Source organism: Pipra filicauda, unplaced genomic scaffold (genome assembly GCF_003945595.2).
Source record: "Pipra filicauda isolate LSUMZ 115617 unplaced genomic scaffold, ASM394559v2 scaffold193_size2426894_pilon, whole genome shotgun sequence".
NCBI classification, from domain to species: domain Eukaryota; kingdom Metazoa; phylum Chordata; class Aves; order Passeriformes; family Pipridae; genus Pipra; species Pipra filicauda.
In genome coordinates, this window is record NW_024104302.1 from 356,162 (window position 1) to 376,665 (window position 20,504).

At 44.8% G+C, this 20,504-nt stretch overlaps 1 protein-coding gene across 3 annotated transcripts in view; it reads right to left on the bottom strand.

Annotated features, from left to right (window-relative positions):
- Window positions 1–8,686, bottom strand: part of MAP3K3 (mitogen-activated protein kinase kinase kinase 3) — a 41,044-nt gene extending 32,358 nt beyond the window's left edge. For all 3 annotated transcript variants that reach the window (XM_039380355.1, XM_027747248.2, XM_027747240.2), the window contains exons 1-3: window positions 8,434–8,686; window positions 1,754–1,875; window positions 630–719 (exon numbers count right to left, since the gene is read on the bottom strand). In XM_039380355.1, coding sequence (XP_039236289.1) covers window positions 630–719; window positions 1,754–1,875; window positions 8,434–8,437 — 216 coding nt within the window. In that variant the 5' untranslated portion in view covers window positions 8,438–8,686. The remainder of the gene's footprint in view (window positions 1–629; window positions 720–1,753; window positions 1,876–8,433) is intronic.
- Between the last annotated feature and the right edge of the window lie 11,818 nt (window positions 8,687–20,504).

Sequence of the window (20,504 nt, forward strand, 5' to 3'; positions counted from 1 at the left end):
GACAGTAACAGACAAACAATTGAAATTGGTGCTTTTGCTTTGAAGTATTTCATTTAAATGACATCCAGCATCTACTGACAGAGTAAAGAGTGATTTATTCTGTCCTTCCTTTCGACCAGAAAGTCAATACCAGGGTTTTGTTCATGAAAAAAGTCTGTAGCAATGTGGAACAAACCTGGAGTGCTGCCTCCATCACTTACAGACTGCTTTGGGTGGGAAGGGACCTTAAAGCCCACCCAGTGCCAACCCTGCCATGGGCAAGGACACCTTCCACCAGCCCAGGTTGCTCCAAGCCCCGTCCAACCTGGCCTTGGACACTTCCAGGGATCCAGGGGCAGCCACAGCTTCTCTGGGCACCCTGTGCCAGGGCCTGCCCACCCTCCCAGGGGAGGATTCCTCCCCAATATCCCACCTAACCCTGCCCTCTTTCAGTTTAAAGCCATTCCCCCTTGTCCTGTCACTACACTAAAACATGTACCCCCTGTAACATCAGGAGAGAGCCGGGAAAGAAAAGCTTTTCCAGCCTCCCACACCTGCTTAAAGGAATCCTATAAAGGTCACAGCACACAGTGGTGAAACCTACACATAATTTATAATTGCTGATATGGAAATAAAGCCAATTTTCTCACCGGAATTTTTTTTTCTTCCACTGCAGAGGCACACTGGTTTGTTATTGCAGGGCTGCCCAGGAGGGGGGGACTGCTGGCATTGTGTTTTTTCTTTAAAAGGAATAAAATCATTTTTAAAAAAACGGCAAGTTAAAAATTTTTACACTTGGTAAATTTTTTTAGCTGATCAGACCAAACAACATCACAAACACATGTGGGGGGAAGGCAGGATACTAAGATGATGCAAATTATCAAATACACACACACACACACATATATATATATAAAAAAATACATAACTTTACATATATATCCTTATATATAGCTTTTAATTTTATATAGACAAACCAATATAAAATACATACTATTTTAATATAATTTATACATTATATAAAATTGTATTTATTCTAGCATATCTTTTGATTGTAATATTAATTAATCTAATTATATTATAACATTAATTAGTAATATCATTATATTTCTATTATATTAGAAAATTATTTATATATAATACATAGTATATCTACTATATTTAATATATAAATCAATCTATAACTATATTTGATATAAAAATATACTATATAATAATATATGGTATATATAATAATAGTATATATAATAATATAACTATATTTAATATGTAAATTAATATATAAAATATAGTATATCTACTATATTAAATATAGTAGATATCTACTATATTTAATATAGTAGATATATACTATATTTAATATAGTAGATATCTACTATATTTAATATATAAATCAATCTATAACTATATTTGATATAAAAATATACTATATAATAATATATGGTATATAATAGTATATATAATAATATAACTATATTTAATATGTAAATTAATATATAAAAATATAGTATATCTACTATATTTAATACAGTAGATATTATATATTTTATACATATTAGTATACATTATGACAATTATAATATATATTAACATACATTATTAATACATATTATATATTATATTTTAATATATATATGAAAATAAAACTTTTCCATATTTGCCACACAGCCCGAGCAGGATGAGGGAGTTAATCCTGTCAGAAGCAGAGGCAGCAGATCCTCTGTCCTTCTGCCCCCATTTCCCCATTTCAGGGGCTCCCTCAATGGCCCATTACCTGTTTGTTGGTGTGAGCAGTGTCTTTATTCTTCATGGTATCATAGCCAGGCAGCCTGTGACGCCTGCTCATCTGGAGAGCCACCAGGTCCTTCATGATGGATTTCAAGGCCTCCTGTTCATCTGCGAGGCACAAGAATTTTTGGAATAAGTGGCCTGGGTGAGCATCAACTGTGACACTTCTTGGGGAACAACAAACCTTTTCAGGGTCTTTGCAAAGACACTGTGATTTTGTTTAGTCACAGAAAGTCCAAGCTAACAGAAGACCATGAAGTAGTAAACAAACAGATAAATTTTAAGTCTCTTGTCCAATGTCACAGAAGGATCAGAATAAATATGCCCAGCCCCTAATTGTGTTTAAAAGCCTTGACAACAAACAGTACAACCTGGGCAGATCTGCTAGATCATCAGAGGTCATTTAGGAAGGGCAAACTGATGTGCTTCTGCCAAGGAAAACCTGGTAAAAATCTGTTCTTTCCCACTTTATATCCTGCTAACTCTCAATTCTTGCCTGTTAGCAGAACAAACCACAGCCAGCAGAGAGAGAAACGAAAACCCGGGCGAAGAACCATCCTGGAGTGTCCCTGAACACAAATCCACTCGCACTGATTGCCCCAACACGTTCCTCTCTTCCCTCAGAACAAGCTGATGGAACAAAATTCAAACCATTTTATGAGGTTTCAAGATGAAATTTGATTTGAGCAGGTTCAAATCGTCCAGCACTGAGAACACTGCTGGCAAAGTGCAACGCAGCAGGTTCAATTCAAGGCTTCTTGCCTTGCAGGAAAACACAAACACACACTGAATTTTTTCTTGTATGTACTACTGACTAAAAATTACTTTCTGAAGTGAACATTCCTGATATAACCCATTTAATGTGTTCTCTCCCATTGCCTGTTAGTTTTGAGGAGAGAAGTGTATTTATTTAGCAGAACTTCGTATGAAGTCTACAGAAAAGAAGACATATAAGGGGGGAAATGCTCAGTAACTGTGATGGATGGTGCAAAAAGGTCTAAAAGCCACGGAAAAGAATCCTTTGCTTTAGCAAGGACAATGATCTCAAATTCTTTGAAATTGGAAAAGGTAAAAGAAGCTGCCATGTGAAGTTTTGTCCAAAATGGGACTGCACTGGCCACTGTGCTCCAGGCACTGCCACGACCAACAAAGCAGCCTCAGATGCCTCCCTTTGCTCCTGGCACAGTCACCTGGTGTCTCACACAGCAAGACTCAGAGAGCTTTTAGGGATAAAGTCTTGTTTCCTCGGCAAATAATACACCCAGTTAAATCCTTCCTGATACTGAGGCATTCTTGAGGCATGAAATGTGAAGCAGTGATTTGATCAGCTCTGAACATCCCCAGCAGAATCTGCCCTTTCCAAACGAGTCTGGGTGGACTTGGCCACTAGTTTTGAATGTAAACCTGTTTGGCTTTTTTAATTTTTGGATAATTGGAGTTTTTGGAAGTGATGTGAGCCCCGTAAGTTATCACAGCCTTACTCAGATGACAGTGTGTCGGGTGTGCAGTGCTTGAAATGCACAATTCCTCCCGAAGTCCCCAATCACTTTGAGGAGTTTGAACTGAAATGAGCACTTTTTGAAGCTGATTTGTAAACAACTGAAACTTCATTTTAACAATCCACCATGGCTGAACACTCATTCCTGATTCGTGGCACTGGTCTGATGGGTAATGGTTTGCATTTGGAAGAGCTGTCCTGGGAACAGCTGCTGAACATTAAATGATGGACTGACTCGCATCTGTATTTCTCTGTACAAGGGACTCACTGGGACTATTTGTTTCTTCAATTTTATGTCATGCATTTGTTCGTGAGTGTCTCCAAAGCAGCCAGTGTATGTTTTATGCACAGACTGGCTTCATAATTAATCAGTGTCTCAATAACAAACCAGATTTTCGCAACGCTTGAAGATGACAGATGTGGGACATGTACAGCCTGTGGAGCAGCCAGGGAGCAAATGCTACTAAAAGCAAAATGGGGGAAAAAATATACCTATTTGTAATGAAGAAACACCTAAAGAAGTCCCAGGGAGAAGTCACACTAATGATATCTTTGGTACAACAAATAGTTTCTGCCCAGGTCTGCTTTAGCTTTCATAGGATCACAGAATCATAGGGTAGTTTGGGTTGGAAGGGACCTCAAACCCATCCAGTTCCACCCCTTGCCATGGGCAGGGACACCTTCCACTAGCCCAGGTTGCTCCAAGCCCCGTCCAACCTGGCCTTGGACACTTCCAGGGATCCAGGGGCAGCCACAGCTTCTCTGGGCAACCTGAGCCAGGGCCTCCCCACCCTCACAGCCAACAATTCCTTCCCAATATCCCACCTAACCCTGCCCTCTGGCAGTGTTAATCCATTCCCCCTTGTCCTGTCACTCCAGGCCCTTGTAAATATTCTCTCTCCATCTCTCCTGTTGTCTCCCTTCAGGTACTGGAGGGCCACAATCAGGTGAGTCCTAACTCAGTCCAGAGACTACCCAAGTTCTGAGGTACATCCTCTGTGGACTTCAGACTCTGCTACCAAAGCCCAGAAACATCAAGCCTGGGCCAGACCATGGAGGGGAAGAAACCTCCCAGTGCATCTGCAGAAGGTGTTAATTAGAGTGAAACTCTTAAAAAAGGAAAGCAGAGCAGAGAAAGTAAAAAAAATCAGAGTCAAAACCCACCAAATCTCTGCTGTCCAAGACAAGCCAAACGAGACAATAACCACATTGTGGCAGTGGAGAAGAGAGAGCACTCCTTGAAATTCCAACTGCATGTAAAAGAAGCGAGGAGTGTCAGTAACACAACCAAAGCAAGAGGCTGCTTTTTGAGGAGCACATCGGCCAAAGGAAATAATTGCTGGGATCTATCTCAGCACTAAGTAACCCCTTGTGGGAGGAAAACATGAAAAACAGTTGTGAATGAAGCTAAAGTTCCAGGTAGGTAACAGCACAACTTTTCTTTAAAAAAAAAAAAAAATGTTTCCAACTTCACATTTAACCTCTTACCTTACTGGAGTGTCTCCAATTTACTTGTATTCTTCAATTTGGACTGATATTAAGCACAGCCTTGGAGTCATCTGGCAGACAAAGGCTATAACTGTGCACAACAAAATACTACAACCTATGGACTGGCATATCCCTGGAGTTCCTACCACCCAAAACACACCGGGAAGAGCTGGGATACAAGTTTTCCACTACAGTGCAGTTTGGGTTTGGCCAGATACCAGGAGGATGAGGAAGAGCTTGTGTTGGCAGCACTCCTCTGGGCAAGAAGCAAACCAGCTATGAAAGCAGTTTATAACTGAGGGCTCATGACAAGAAATCAAGTCAAAGAATATGTCTGTGAATAAGAATTCGCCCCGAAACAATATCATCGCTGGAAAATCAGGGTCAGCGCTCACAACGGTTGGTTACAGGTGTTTGATCCCAAATTCCAGCTGTGTGGAGTCTCCCAGTGACTCATTTGTGTGAGGAACTGGGCACGGAGGACAGGCATCCAACCGACTGTGTGTCTCTCAATACAGATTGCAGCTTGGTACGGGGAGAATTTATTTATTAGCTGAGGCAAGAATTTACAATCTAGTAAACTCCTAAGGGCAGCACCTGGAAGCACCAGAGCTCAAGGAGTGGTTTGGACAACACTCTCAGGCACAAGATGGGATTGCTGGGGTGTCCTGTGCAGGGCCAGGGGTTGGACTGGATGATCCTTGTGGGTCCCTACTAACTCAGGATATTCTATAATTCTATAAACCCCAGTCAGTGCCCTGCAAGGTCACTGCAAACTCACTTTCCTCTGTGCCAAAGCTGAAATCTTACTGATCTCCACAAAACTGGAACAGTTAATGTTCTGTCAAAGGTGATGGAACAGGTTCAGGTGAGTTTGAATCTTATTATACAGTTTTTAGTAGGTTTTAGTACCAAACCATATATGCTGTAATTCATCCCTGTGTTGATGAGATAGGAAATGACAGAGTATTTATCTTTTAAAAACATGAAGTTAAATACTGATCTGAGGTTGTGTAGGGAAAAATCATCTCCAGTTAGGACAGCACTGTGATGGATTTAATGCTGAGAAGCATGAATACTTCTTTATTTCCCTCAAAACAGAGGATTTCCATAGACTGACTTGGAAAAGCACATGGAGCAACATTACATTAATCACACAATACAGAAGTTGCTACAAATGAAAACGAAGCAATTCTTGGAGTGCACTGAGAGACCCTGTTTTGCCTGGTCTCCAGTAGGTCTGGGAAACACAGTTCTGCTTTGTGCGGGAAAGATGTTGTCCAGGAAATGCTTTTCATGTTTTAAAAACTACACTCAAGGATTTTTATAACATCGATAAAAGCGAACTGCTGCTCCCAGAGAAAGCTATTCCTCTCCATAAAGCATTTATTTCAACGAATCCCTGGCTTCTTACACAGGTCTGAGCGAGTCAGAAATGGAAACTCTTTTGAAAATAAAATAAAAAAAAAATAAAAAAATCACAAAGTTCAAACAGCGAAAGCATCTGCCCATGGGCAAAAACAGGAAGTCTGTGAACCCCTCTAACCCAGGATGGTGTTTTATTTAGTGTGATAATGATGCCACATTAGTTTAGAAGGGAAAAAAAGTGAATAAATCTGTTATCTACCCCCACAACAGCAAAGTTGGCTGGGGCAAGCCATTGGCAGATCCAGGGGCAACGAGGAAATTTTACACAAATTGGGTCCATGAAAAAAATCTTGGAAAGTTTCATTTTGAGTCCTTTGCTGTGGGCAGTTTTAGTGGTACCAAAACGCTGTTCTGCCCAATTTTTAGGAAATCACAAGTGACTGGTTTGTAGAGTGAGATGAAAAATCAGAGACTACCACAGACACGGGACATGTGGGATATATTTAGGGTCCCTCTTCTCACCCAGAAGTTAAAGGAAAAGCCTGGGATTTGGGATTTGAGCCGCAGCTCTGTCCCTCCCCCCGGGTGTCACTGAGCTGTGGCCATGGGTGCGTGTGTGAGCCAAGGGAAGGAAGTGACACAGGCAGGAAAACCGAGCGGATCGAGGGAACGCCGGGACGGAGCGGGGCCGGCCCAGCGCCCACCCCGCACTGCGCGGCCCTCCCGGCACAGGGACCTCGTGCTTCTCCATGTGAGAAGCAAATATCTGTATTTTAAAGCCTGCCAAGGTGTCTGGAGGGAAATAAACCTCAGGGATTGCCCTGGAGGTGCAAGGTTGGAGAACCGCTCCAGGTGAGTTCCAGCAACCTGTGACACCAACCACCCCCCCGTGTCCTCCAGAGCGGGTCATGAAACACAAGATGCAAGAAAAGCAGAGCATGATACAGCCCACTGTCCATTATTAATTAGATCATGTGATCGCAACTGCCTAATAAACTCGGATTTTTCCCATTGTAAGGGATCTGCAGCTGTGCCATGACACACACAATGCTGTGGTGGAGCAGCCCATGAAATTGTACTTTTTCATTCTGCACTCACGTGTTTACAAACACACATTCAGCTGCCATTGGAAAATGCTTCCATGGAAATCCAACCTCTTCCTTCTCAACAATTTTAAGCTTATGAACCACCTGCCTGGTTCTGTAGAGGAGGTACAGAGAGATAATCCCGTGCCTCTCTTTACGGCAGAGAATTCTAGTGATGGATCTGCACAGATTTGTTGTCTTTACCAAATCAAACCAGAGCACAGAGGGATTGAAGTTGTTGGAGTTTAGCTTTGAGCAGCATTTGCAATGCTTTATGAATTCAAAATATAAGAACTATTTATGCATACAGACTAAATGAAGGACAGGCTCAGAAAACTAAACTTGGCTGTAGGGAAGAAACACTGAAGTTGTAGCCCATGAAGCCATGAAACTCCACACTTACAACAGGAGTAACTCCCTTGCCCATATGCAGATATAAATAAGTTCTGGTTCAGACCAACTAAGAATTTAATTCTAGCAGGAGACCTCTCTTTAAACTTAAAGGGGAATTAGGAAGCATAATCCCCCCCCCATAAGCAGTTTTTTATACAGGACATAGAGTCCAAATCCAAATTAATTCCAATTAATCAATCAATTTCAGTCATGGCAACTCCTCGCAGCAAACGAGTTCCTCCAACTCCTCTGCTTATTTTTACGTGTTGCTGCCTGGGCTGAGAATGGCAAACAAGAATTCAGTGGAAGCCCCATAAAGAAAATACTATTCTGATGGACTCCCAAGCCACTATTAACACCAAAAACTCCCCCAATTAATCCGAAGCCCATCAACTCCCGTCCCAAGAAGAGCCAGCCTGACCCTGGGAGGCTGCAGGAGCTCCCCGAGCCCGACCGGGCCAAGTTCAGCAAAGCCCCGGGGCAGCAGGGGAGGGGGCACGGTGCTCCCCGCAAACACACGATTTTTTTACCATTTTAACCAAATCCTTGAAATCCTCCCCCACCATTTCCCGGCGGCGCTGCCGGTGCCGCGGTAACCCCGCGGGCAGCGCGGCCGCGGCAGGTCCCGTCCGGCCCCTCCGCCCTGCGGGGGCCGCGGCAGGTCCCGGCCGGGCCCGGGCCGCACCGGGGGCAGCGGAGCCGCGGGGACCCCCCCATCCATCCCGGAGGGCGCATCGCCCCCTCCCCTCCCCTCCTCTCCTCTCTCCGCCTGCCCCCCCCCCCCGGCCCGTGAGGCGGCCCCGGTTCCCCGCGGCCTCCCCGCCGGTTGCTCACCCATGTCTGCGGGCGGCGGCGCCGCGGGCGGCGGGCGCTGCGGGTCGGCGCTGTCACCGCCGCGGCTCCATGGCGGCCGGGCCGATGGCGGGGGGAGGGAGGGCTCAGAGCCGCCGCGGCCGCCACATTCCCAGGCCCCGCGCCGCCGCCGCCGCCGCCGCCTCCTCCTCCCGGCGGGCGCGCTGCGGGCGGGGCGCGGGGGGTCGGCGGTGCCTCACGGCCCGTCCCGGGGTCCCCTCGCGGGGTCCCCTCACGGTCGGTGCCCCCCCCCCCCCCCGCGCCGGCACAAACAAACCCTCTCGGCGACCGCCGCGCACCCGCCGCCGCCGCCTCCTGCCAATCACAGCGGCACGCGCCGCCCGCCCGCCAATCAGCGCCCGCCCGGCGGCGCCGCGGGCCAATGGGAGCTCGGGGAGGCACATGCCCGCCCCGCCCACCCCGCTGCTGTCAATCACCCGGTTCGCTGGGGGCAGGGACACGCCCCCCTCGGCCGCCCGCGGGTCACGCCCACGGGGCTGTCAATCAAAGTGATTGACGGCGGCCCCGCCACGCCCCCTCGGCCGGGTCCTAGAGCCCGGTGTTAAACTGAGCTTAATTAGCGAACTGTGAATTATTAACGGAGCTCAATCAATCCTTTCCAAATCTCAATATATTTAGCACTGACGCACTAAGCGATTTATCAAGGGTAATTCCGAATCTATGATTTCTGTCTATTTTTGAACTTTGGGGTAATAAACTATTTTTGACTTTGGGAAACTCTCAGTGGAAGTTCTGGGAGAGACTCTTGAACATCAAATTCGGGCTCCTAAGGCCACAGCTTCCAAGTATCATGGAGGAGGGACAGGTCCCGAGCTCTCTGACCCTGCTGGTTTCTCTCCTCACAAGCAGAGCTTGGCAATGAGTTTAATTGCTGCTTTCAAAGCACCTTTTTAAGAGGGGGAAAAAAACCAAAACCAAACCCAGTCCAAGAGTGATAAAAAGGCCCCCAAAATTCTGAGAGCAAGATTCTTTTGGTGTCCAAAAAAAAAAAGTGACACAATTACCCAGAGCATCACCCAGGGCACCTGTGGCAAGAGATTTCTCTTCTAGGAGCTGTTCAAACCTGGACAATGTCCCCAGGCCCACGGGTCATTCCCACTCCCTCAGGGCCTGAAATAAGTGACAAATGTCAAAGTAGCAGAATAAACAAACAGCTTTTCTGCTTTTTAAGCCTTCAAACCCCCTGTTTCATTTCCTCCACAGTCTTGTTTCTAAGCCCTGCAATCACACACTGTGTCTGTTAAAATCAAGCTCTGGCTCCAACCTGCAGCAGTGACCTCCAGCCTGGTGTGTTTAGAGTTCAGCATTTCCTCCCCTTTCATTTAGGAGTTTATCTTAATAAGAAAGTGTTTTTGCTCTCAGGAGTGGAACTGCTGACCTGCCACATTCACTCACTTGATGATGATTTTTTTTCAGCTTTAGCATTTTGCTTTGACCAGCCAATTTGAACACAGAGACCACAAGCAGAGTATATTATTGCTAAAAAAGTGACACTAAATACAAACAACTTTGAGGAGGAAAACCCCCCCAAACAAACCAAACACAACAGATTTTCATAGATTTTAGGGCAAAGGGCTGATTGGCCAATCTAACTCAGGAATTCTACTCAAAATTCATAGAATCAGGAATGGTTTGGGCTGGAAGGGACCTTAAAGATCATCTTGCTGCACTCCCCTGCCACGGGCCATGTTTAAATCAAATCATACCTTCTAAAGTGACATCCAGCCTCCAGCTGCTCTTTCCCAGCTCCTGCTCCCATCCCACCTGTGGGCTGATGTTTTCACAGTGTCTTTTCCACAAAAGGAACAGCAGAAGGGGTTTGTTGTTCTAAAAAGAAGCCCAGCCCTGGTTCCCTGGGGCGGCCAGGGCCACCCTGCTGCTGGGAAACCCACCTCGAGCAGATGTTTTAGCAGCTGCTTTTCAATCTGGCAAAGGTCTGGCAGCAAGTGCAGGGCTTTGGGAGGGTTTTTTTTTTGCTCACAAACAACACAGCAGCAATGTCACAGGGGTTACAGCAACTGGATAAGCCACATTTCTTCTCCAGCCAGGAGAAGGGAACTAGATTGGAGAGGGAAATGGCTCAAAGGTGTGGGCAAGTGAAGGAATCTAAATCCACTCACCAGGAGGAATTTGGGACTTAGCCAAAGCATGACAGCATTGTGTGTGATATCATGGATTTTTTTGTATTTTTTTTTTTTTAAGTGTCTAGATGGGGTAATAAAAGGATCTCATGGTGTCATAGCAGGTAGACATGGAAATGGGTGAAGGAATGCTTTGATCCACAGATTGAGCCTCGGAGAGGAAGAAGCTGTGGGAAAAGCCAATAATCTGACTTTGAATCATGGAATATCCTGAGTTGAAGGGGACCCACGAGGACCATCCAGTGCAACCCCTGGCCCTGCACAGACACCCCAACAATCCCCCCCTGTCCCTCAGAGCGTTGTCCAAACCCTCCTGGAGCTCTGGCAGCCTTGGGGCCGTGCCCACTGCCCTGGGGAGCCTGGGCAGTGCCAACCACCCTCTGGGGGAAGAGTCTTTCCCTGAGATCCAACCTGACCCTGCCCTGGCACAGCTCCAGCCCTTCCCTGGTCCTGTCCCTGCTCACCCAGAGCAGCTGTCCTGCTTTGGGCAGAAGGTTGGACTCCATGACTCCCACAGATCCCACTCTGAAGTTTCCATCTCAAAACCAGGCTGATGCTGTGAGTGTTGATACTTCTCTTTTTCTTTAGTCCCTCCTGTCCTATTGCTCTGATGCCAGGAAAGCATTTCTAATTTTTTTTGTCTGTTCTATCCCACTTCCATGCCCAGTTTGCAGCCATTTGTTTCCATGTCAAGATTATCCTTTTAATTAAGTAATACTTCCCTCTTCCCTGGAATTGTCTCTCTAAATACATCACAAAGATAATCATATCTCCTTTCAGGCTTCATTGTAATAGAAACCCAGCCACTCTCCCTTCATAACACAAGCTTTGTATTTGTGGTATCCTCCTAGTAGCTTTTTGCCCCTGTTCCAGTTTGAACTCCTCTCTCATTTGACAGCATCATCAGTGATCTTGGAACCACTTTTTGACATTCCTTTTCACAGCTTCATAGTGGCTCATCACCATCCTTTATCAACCACTAAATCCCAGTTTCCTCTCCTCACTGATTTCCAAGTAAAACACTCTCAGTATCCCTCACAAATTCCTCCTTGTCCCTAAATTCCCAGCCTGCTACATTTAATCTCATCTCTATTTCTCACTCTTCAAAGTCATCAGATCTCCAAGATATTCCAGTTCCTTCGAATTACTGAAGCCTCACACTTTTGTTCATCACCAAATTTGATTTTAATTCTCGCTTTTTGTGCCAAGGTCATTATAAAAAGGCTTTTCCTAAGAGAGGGAAGAGCCCACCCCACGCCCTGGCAGGGAGGAATTTAATATCAATTCTCCACTGCACCAGCCCTGATTTCAAACCACTCCATCATCACCTTCCCATTTGATATTTTTGTCTATCTTGCAGCTCTTACATGTTTGCACATAAAATTCTCAGCTGAAGTCCTGTTAAGTGGGACTGACTCCATGTCCTTCATGGAGAAACTCAGTTTATTTAAGTCCAAGAGATATTAGAGCAGCGAGCTGCAGCCTGTGACAGGAGCCAGGAGCTCCCAGCAGATGGTAGGAGACACCCACCCTGGAGAAACTCACTCTTCCCATCCCCAACTGCCCGGGGTGTCTGGATTTCACTGAAGCTTCCCCCCCTCCCCTCTTCGTTCAAATTGAAAATAGAATGATTTGTCCTTAACAGCTCATCACTTCACCCACCTGTCAAGGCTAATGTGTAAAGCAACAATTTTATCTGCTGGTTTCCCCATTTTCCAGACATTCTCCCATCACTATCTACATGAAGTGCCATCAGGACTTTTTTTGGACCACTACAGACCCTCACACCCTTTTTTCCCCCCCTTACAAGCTGGTAGATCCTTGCTGAGCAGGAATCCAACTTTCTACCAAAATAGGCACCCCTATTTTGTATAACCTGAGAAAAAAAAAAGTGTAATTCCTTTTTCACCTTAATGCTGTACTAGTTTTGTGCATAATCACAGAATCCCAGGATGGTTTGGGATGGAAGGGAGCTTAAAGATCACCCAGTCCCACCCCCTGCCATGGGCAGGGACACCTTCCACTAGCCCAGGTTGCTCCAAGCCCCATCCAACCTGGCCTTGACCTTCCAAAACTGCAGCTTTCCAGCAGAGAAGTTTCACTCCTGTAAACAGCAGCTACAGAACATACTTAACTCTCCTGTTTATTCAGATTGTTTGAGGCCATTTAATGTAAAATCATCAGTAAAGATGTTCATGGAGACTCTCCAGGAGCTCCTACATTTCCAGGCAGCCCATTTGTTTTAAAAGAACTTTATAGAGGCCTAATGGTTCAATGCTGTCACGCAGCATCAAGGAAGAAAAGGAAGTGTAATCCCTATTTTAGGGATTTAAGGGCATTGCACAGAGAGACAGTGACTCGTTAAAACTTACACAGGAAGTCTGGAGTAGACCTTTGGGATTTAACTCCTGGCATCTTCCCCCAGTGTCTTAATCACTCTGCCATCGTCTTATTTTCTATTTTGGTAGTATTTCCATTTGCTGAAGTGTACCTGACTCAAAGAGCCTCTTTTCCTTGCTATCAGATGTACTATTTCTTCTTTCCTTCCTGTTTCCCTTCTTGTTTAGGTAGACACATCCTTCCTGAGGAGCTGAGCAGGCTCCAGGCTCCTTGTCCCATGCCAAAACTTCCTTATTCTACATCTTGGACTCCACAGCCAGAGAAAGTGGGGGAGGAGGAGAAACCCTGTCAATAGAATCAGAGAATCCCAGAATGGTTTGGGTTGGAAGGGACCTTAAAGCCCATCCAGTGCCACCCCCTGCCATGGGCAGGGACACCTTCCACCAGCCCAGGTTGCTCCAAGCCCCGTTCAACCTGGCCTTGGACACTTCCAGGGATGGGGCAGCCAATCTTCAAAGGATGCATGGAAGCATTCTGCACTCTTTTCTGCAGATCTGAGTCATCTCACTGATGCCAGGCAGTTCTGCTTCTCCCAGCACTTCCTTGTCGTGTCCTCAGCTTCAAAAACAGAGTTAATGGAAAAACTATCACTGCTATCCAAATTCAGGGCAGTGTGGCAGGAGATATGTTGGCCAGAACTCTCCTCCAGCACATCAATCATGAGAAAATCCTTCAAAACATGCCTGGAGCAGTCCTTCCCAACCGTGTGTACCTGTCCTTGTCCCATTCCTGAGGGCTGTGCCTGGCTGTGGACAGATTCCAGCAGAGGGGGCTCTGAAGCTGGTTAAAAACCAGGAGCCTTTCTGCTTGTGGAGTGGTAAAATTAAAAGAAGGAAGAGGAGGAAGGATGTTAAAAATATTATATGCATTTATCTCACTGCTTCCTCTGAGCTGGCAGCCTGGACAGTTTCTAGAGCAGCATTAATGAAAAAGCACAAAATTAAATGCTTGTTATAGTCACAGGCCCCAAAATCACCTCAGACACCACTTTTTCTCTACACCTATTGCTTGCTACCACGGTGATTTTCTTTCATTTTTAAGTATTTTCAAGCCATTTACTGATCAAGGATTAATAATGTGCTTTTCACTTACATTTGGTATCAGAGCAGTGACTTTCCCAAGGTCACAGAGCAACCCAGCTGGGCCAGATGTTGGTTGTTCCTCAATACTTACAAAAGAGAGAACCTCTGCTTGTCTCTTTTTCTCCCCACATTCCTCCACAGGACTTTTTGGCACCTGTTTTGCCTCACTGACAGGGACTCTGCTTCTCCCATCACCTACCAGTCCATGACTTCTTGCACCAGCAGCTCCAATCTCACAGGTTGCCTCCTCCCACCAGAGTGGGAGCTGAGAAGATTTCCCTGGAGAATTCCACAGATCCAAGGGGAAAAATAATCTAGGAGGATGCAAATACAATTCTAGGGTAAAAAGACAAACAATTCTTAGAAGAAAAGCATCTTATCCAAACAGGGATTGCCAGAACAAAGTCCATATATAGCTTAAAAGCCACTGCAGCATCTTTGCAGGCAACTCTTTCCACTGTGGACATGAAGCTTAATAAGCTTTTATTTCCAAGCCAGTACACAAAGAATTAGAAAGAAACCCAACAATTTAGTTGAACTAGAGTTAATCTAAATACTTAGTGAAGTCATCAGTCCTGCTTGCCAAGGCCTAAGGTACAACTTTCCAAGCTTTGCCACTCCATTCCATCTCAGTCCCAGTTCCAGCCACGACACCAGTGAGAAAAACACCCTTTAACAGAGGTCACCCTGCACAGGAGAGACTTAAAGCTACAGAAGTGCCTAATTGCTTTGTCTTCAATTTGCCTGTATTCAAAACCCCCTTAGAGACCAATTATTTGAATTTAAAAACATTCCTCTTCCCCTCATCTTAAAAATGAAAACATGCCAGCAGGTAATTCCCATTTGTTGTGCAGAGAACGAGCAAAGGAGTGGGAAAACATCAGCATGAACAACACTGGGACACAGGGACCCTGCAGCAGATTTTTAAGAAGGCAAATATTTAAAGTACAGCTGCATTACCCCTTCTGCTGAGTTCTGTTGTGACTGAGTTCTTAAAAATATAATTATTTGGGGTAATTTGCAACTTAAGAGTAGCCGGAATTATCGAGTTTGTTTGGGTATTGATGGGAGATCAATACACTTGAGCTTTGCAGGGGGCAAGACAAAGCTCCTTTTCGCAGCAACAAACTCCACACAGAGGTGAAGGAAGCTCGTTTTCAGTCCCCAGCTCCCCCCAGGTTTAACTCACCACACAGTGAACTGCAGTCGATCTACAAATGTTCCGTTTTTATTACAAAGTATGAAAGGCAGAAAATACTGTACCTAATACACAGGAGGCTGAAACTTAGAAAGAAGGTTAAAAAATCTGAATAAAACTACATAGGAAGCGGGAAATAGCATAAAAGAATGCAACATTCCACTTTCAAGCGAGTTCAGAAAATTGCCTTAAAATTTACAGAGTTTCAACAATATGGTTCCATGACTCGGGTGTTAAAATCCATTGTAACAAACCCTTCTGTGTTTTCTCCATAAAAATAAAGGAATATAGGGACACTGCAGTTATCCATGTCAATGAATAGCAGGATAATAGGATTCCTCTAGGACAGGGGAGTAGCGAAGTTGCAGGTGGAGAAAAGGAGGACAGAAGTAAAACTACTATTGCTTTAACATACTTCAGTGAGAACAAAGAGTCAGGAATCTCATATGGGTGTTTGTACAATCATGCTACAAAGATTACACCTTCAGGAAGTTACCACAACGGGGCTGTGAATGGGGAGAGCAGAAGGGAAAACACACATAAAAGTAAACGTCTCCTACTCAGCTACTGGTAACAGAAATGCTTAAATTACATTTTACACCGCTAGCAACCCAAGTGGAAAAACAACAACAAAAAAAAAAGGTTCCTTTTAAATAGTAGATTTCTTAATTCCTATTTCCCAGGTTGTCAAGAAAAGCAACACATCTCTGCTCAGCTGCATTAGGACTCTGTCCTTCCCTGGTTCTTGCCTTTCTGCCTCGTTCAGATCCATCCTCAGCTCTAAGAGGGGGCTGGAGTCACATGTTTTGCCAACAGGATCCAAGGGATGAGAGCTGGACCACGGGCTTACAGATGCTCATGGCCACAATATTTTGTCAGGAAATAGCTTTTTTTTTTTTTTTTCTTCATTTCATCAGGTTTTCTGAAAAGAAATAAACTTGATGGAAGCCACACAGATGATTTTTTTTTTTAAATTTAGTTTTACGACTGTGGAAATTCTTGCTTGATGCTGAGTATCAGAGGCTGCACAAAAGGCCACCAAGGTCCTTGGCAGACACAGTTGTCACCTGAAACAGGCAGCAGCAACTCTCAAAGTGTTTTTGTTTTCGCCTCTGGTGTCTGCCATGAATCACCAGATGAGCCTCCAGTGACTGGTATTTAGCTGTAATTTTAATTACTGCTTTTTTCTAGTGCTGGTGAAAGGTGCTAATCAGAAGTTCTGGAGATCTCTTCCTTAAAAGAATGAGTCAGGGGCATCCTAAACTCCCCTCCACACGCTTGAGAAAGAGACATTTCTGACTCCTCTGGGGTAAGCAGGGGATGTACAGCTGCATCACAAAGTGCTCTCTAAGTGCCACAGACAATTAATTCCCTGGATTCTCTGCAAAGATCAAGAGAAAAGTGGGACAGAGTTGACAGTACCTGCCCATTCCATAACTGATTTTGGACACCTCCCTTCCATGTCCACTGGACAATAAAGACAGGCCTGCTTTGGAATATTGCTGTGAGAGCAGAAAGCAGGGAATCCACGTCAGAGGGAGCTTGTGTTCACTGGCAGGATAACACAAGGTGGATTTGAGGTACTGGGACCACTTTGCTAACGAGCAGTGGGAAAACTAAACCCTCCAGGACTTTGATGGGACCATCAATGTGGAACTGCTGAGCCAAGAGCTTGGCTGTGCTGCTGCTCATCCTTTTCAGTGTCTCTGGAAAAAGTTAAAACACCACTAACAAACCGACGAGTTCAAGAATTTCAGCTTTATGGATTTAGGCAGCAGCTGCAGTTTTTCTCTCACGAAAATAAGTTACCCAAATAATCCAGCTACATCCTTACAACACCAACCTGTCACTGCTGCCACTGTGTTCAGATGGTGGAAAAGGGGATTCCCAAACACCATCGGGTTCCTAAGGAAAAGGGACTCCCGGGGTGACACCAGCACTGCAACCCTTGGCTTGGTCTTACAGGATGGTGTCAAGCTCAGAACATGAAGCTTCAGTTTAACATTTACAGTCTTGTCAAGTGCTCATGTTTTTGGTTTTCAGTAGAAACAAATGAGGGTCCACTCTGACCACAGCTCAGGATTTTGGTGGTTGTTGTATTTAACATTCTCTACACAACACAGACAAACTCCTACCATAAAAGGGCTGAGGAAAAGATGACTCTCCTCCTAATCCTACCAAAAATATACTTGTTAAAGTGCCATCTGCAAGAGAACAAAACTGACACACTCAGCTCTTCATTTACATCTCAAACAAGCCCGAGCACATCTGTGAATTCCGTACATGGGACCCCTCCCCTCACCTGGGCTCTGCACTGATCTACACTCCAGACTGATGCAGCTTTCTCACTGCACCACCAGGCAAAAATAGAGCTTTTTACTATTATCCAGAACATTCAGGAGAGTAATTACAGCTAAGTTTTGAAAGGATCATTAACTTTGACTTATGAGAGGCAATGCCTCCCCCGTTAAGCACATTTCAAGGTTCCATAAGGAACAACCTGTATTATCAGTCTCCTTTCGTATGGCTCGAAACCACCGTGTTTTCCTTCTAAATAGATTGTCAAAGCACTCAAATCCTTGCCTTTTAAATCCCTGCACACAGAAGTACAATTCCCAGAGATGCAAGCTCCCTTAGCCCACCTCATTTAGACAATAAACAGAGCTGCCACCACAGCACACACAGTTCCACATCCACCTTGTTGGCTGCAGGTCTTCACCTCACTAACGAGTTTTACATCATCAAGATCCCCCTGGCTGAGAGCCAACAGGTTGCCCACACCAGAGTAGGAATCTGTGGAAAGCTTGGTTTAAAAAAAGAACATAACAACCAAACAATAGTTTAGTATCTTGGATTAACCCCCTGGAGAGGTGACACACAACTACTTAAGTCAGAGAGAGAAGTATTTCTGTCCCAGATCAGGCTGGCCTGGACCAACACCAGCACGTGCTTTTCTGCTTTGCTCACTCCTTCCTTAATGTCACTTTATACTCAAAAGATATGAGGCATTTGCAAGCAGTTGTTCTGCATTCTCTGCTTATGCACCAAATAATTGAAATTAAATACAAAATTATTTCTTTTTATAAACTTTGGGGAAAAATAATGATTATGGGGAGTTTACACCCAATCTAATCGAATGTTAGGCAGGTGAAATGTGATAAACTGTATGTTCTTCCAGTGATAAGTCTCAGGGTTTATTTTATCTTGCAGATGAACCTGAACCAGAGCATTCCCTACCCTGCCACTGTCAGCAGGTGCTGGCAAAAGGGCACCAAAATCTCTCCCTTCCTTGTCTATATGGAAGTGCCATTTGCACTACAGAACATCTCACCCCTGAGGATTTTCATGTCTTTTCAGTCATTAACCTTTCAAGTGACTTCTTTGAAGCTATTTTAAGTATCATTTCCCTGTGCCCAAACAGTCTCTAGTGATTTAAAATGTAATTTCATGTGAAGAATGACAATGGATTATGCCCAAAGCAATATGCTGGAGATCCAGAAGGTATCCCAACTGGCTAAACAAACAGCATATAGGCTTTATTTAGAACCCACTGGAGCCTACAAGATTCCTTCACTTGCCTTTGACAAGTCTGGAATAAGCACCCAATTCCACAAATAGACTTCAAGCAGTTTTATGGATGGAGAACTGACACTGGATCCTCTTCAGGTCCCTAACAGGATTGTTTTCCAACAGAAGGAGAATCTACCTGGCTATTCAGACTGGGTCCCTTTATACCAGCTCTCTTCTCATCATCTTAGTGTAACACATTTTATTCCTCTGGGAATAAACTGCCTTTGTCCTTTAGTGTAGCCTACGGAGTCTTTTAGTGACTTCACTTCCAACTAAATTATCTTATAGTTTCTTTAAAGCATAATACAATTATAAAAGATGCATTTTTCAGCCAAGCAAGAGAAACATTCATCTCTGACTCGTGCAGAAAGGGGACACAGAAAGTCCTAATGTTGCAGGTACTTCCCTCTTGGTAACACAGCATGTTATCCCTACCACTTGTAATTAAACAATGCATGACAAGCCTGTATTTCAGATGAGTCCTAAAGCTGTGAATGCCATTAGATGCTCCTGCTAAGAAAATCCTAATTTTCACTTCACTCTGCAGAAGCATTTTCCAGTTTCTGAGGAAGTGCTGCTGTAAAAAGTGGTAATTAATTGTTTGGCTAACACTGCTCTGACATCTTGCTGAAACCTGTCTGTGGAACACACCACTCCCAGCACTGCTGCTCCTAAGAAAAACTGACCTGCAAGTCAAAAGAAGCTTTGTCAGAAATCCCACAACTGAACACAGAGTGTCACTGACACAACGTGAGCTGGAACTGTGTGAGAGTCTCTTGGTTCTCTGAGATCAAAAGCAGTGATGGACTACAGCTGTCCCTAATGAATTCCTATCAAATTCCTGAGGCAATGCTTTTCTGAGCTCCAGAAGCTCAGAAAAGGTGAGGAGCTGCCTGCAGAAGGGTATTTCTGTCTGCCCAGAATGACAAACCCTTGCAGATTCTGTTCTGGGTTTGACAGTGTTCCCAGTGTCAGCCTCACTGCTCCACAGCAATCGCTTTCCCAACTTGTCTTTCCTGCACAAACTGACAGGATCCAGGTTTGCCAGTGTCCTACTATTTATAAACTGCCTCCAGTTGCAGGTGAATACTCATTAGGTGGAAAGACAATTCTGATAGTTTCTGACATTTACATGGAAACTGGGCTGCACACCCTTCCAGACCAGCTCTGGCTGTCATGTCTTCATTTGGAGAGCACTGCAGAGCTTTTATCCCAGTACCTGTGTTGTATTAAGACTTCAACAAAGATTTTTATCTTGCCTAATCCACTCAGCTCTGGTCGAGAAGTATTAATGTAGAGCAATCCACTATTCCAAAGAGCAGCCCTCGGGCACATCCCCAGAAGCCAGGAGAGGATGACAAGTGCCAAACCTTGGTCTCAATGGCACAGTTTCTTTCCTTCTAAATCCACCTTTGTGCATTGCATTAGGGAATGAATTCTTTCAGAGAGAGCTTTCTGTTGGATAGCAGACCAGCTTTTCTGACCCATCTCGCTCACTCAACAAGACCTGACAGTACAAAGCAAACACACTTCACAAAAACATTGCTCTGCACTCCCTTCAAGACCTCCCAGAACACAGGCCAAGCACAAAGAAGCTCCAAGGTACAGGCTAACCACAAAACCCTGCCCAGGTTATTTGCC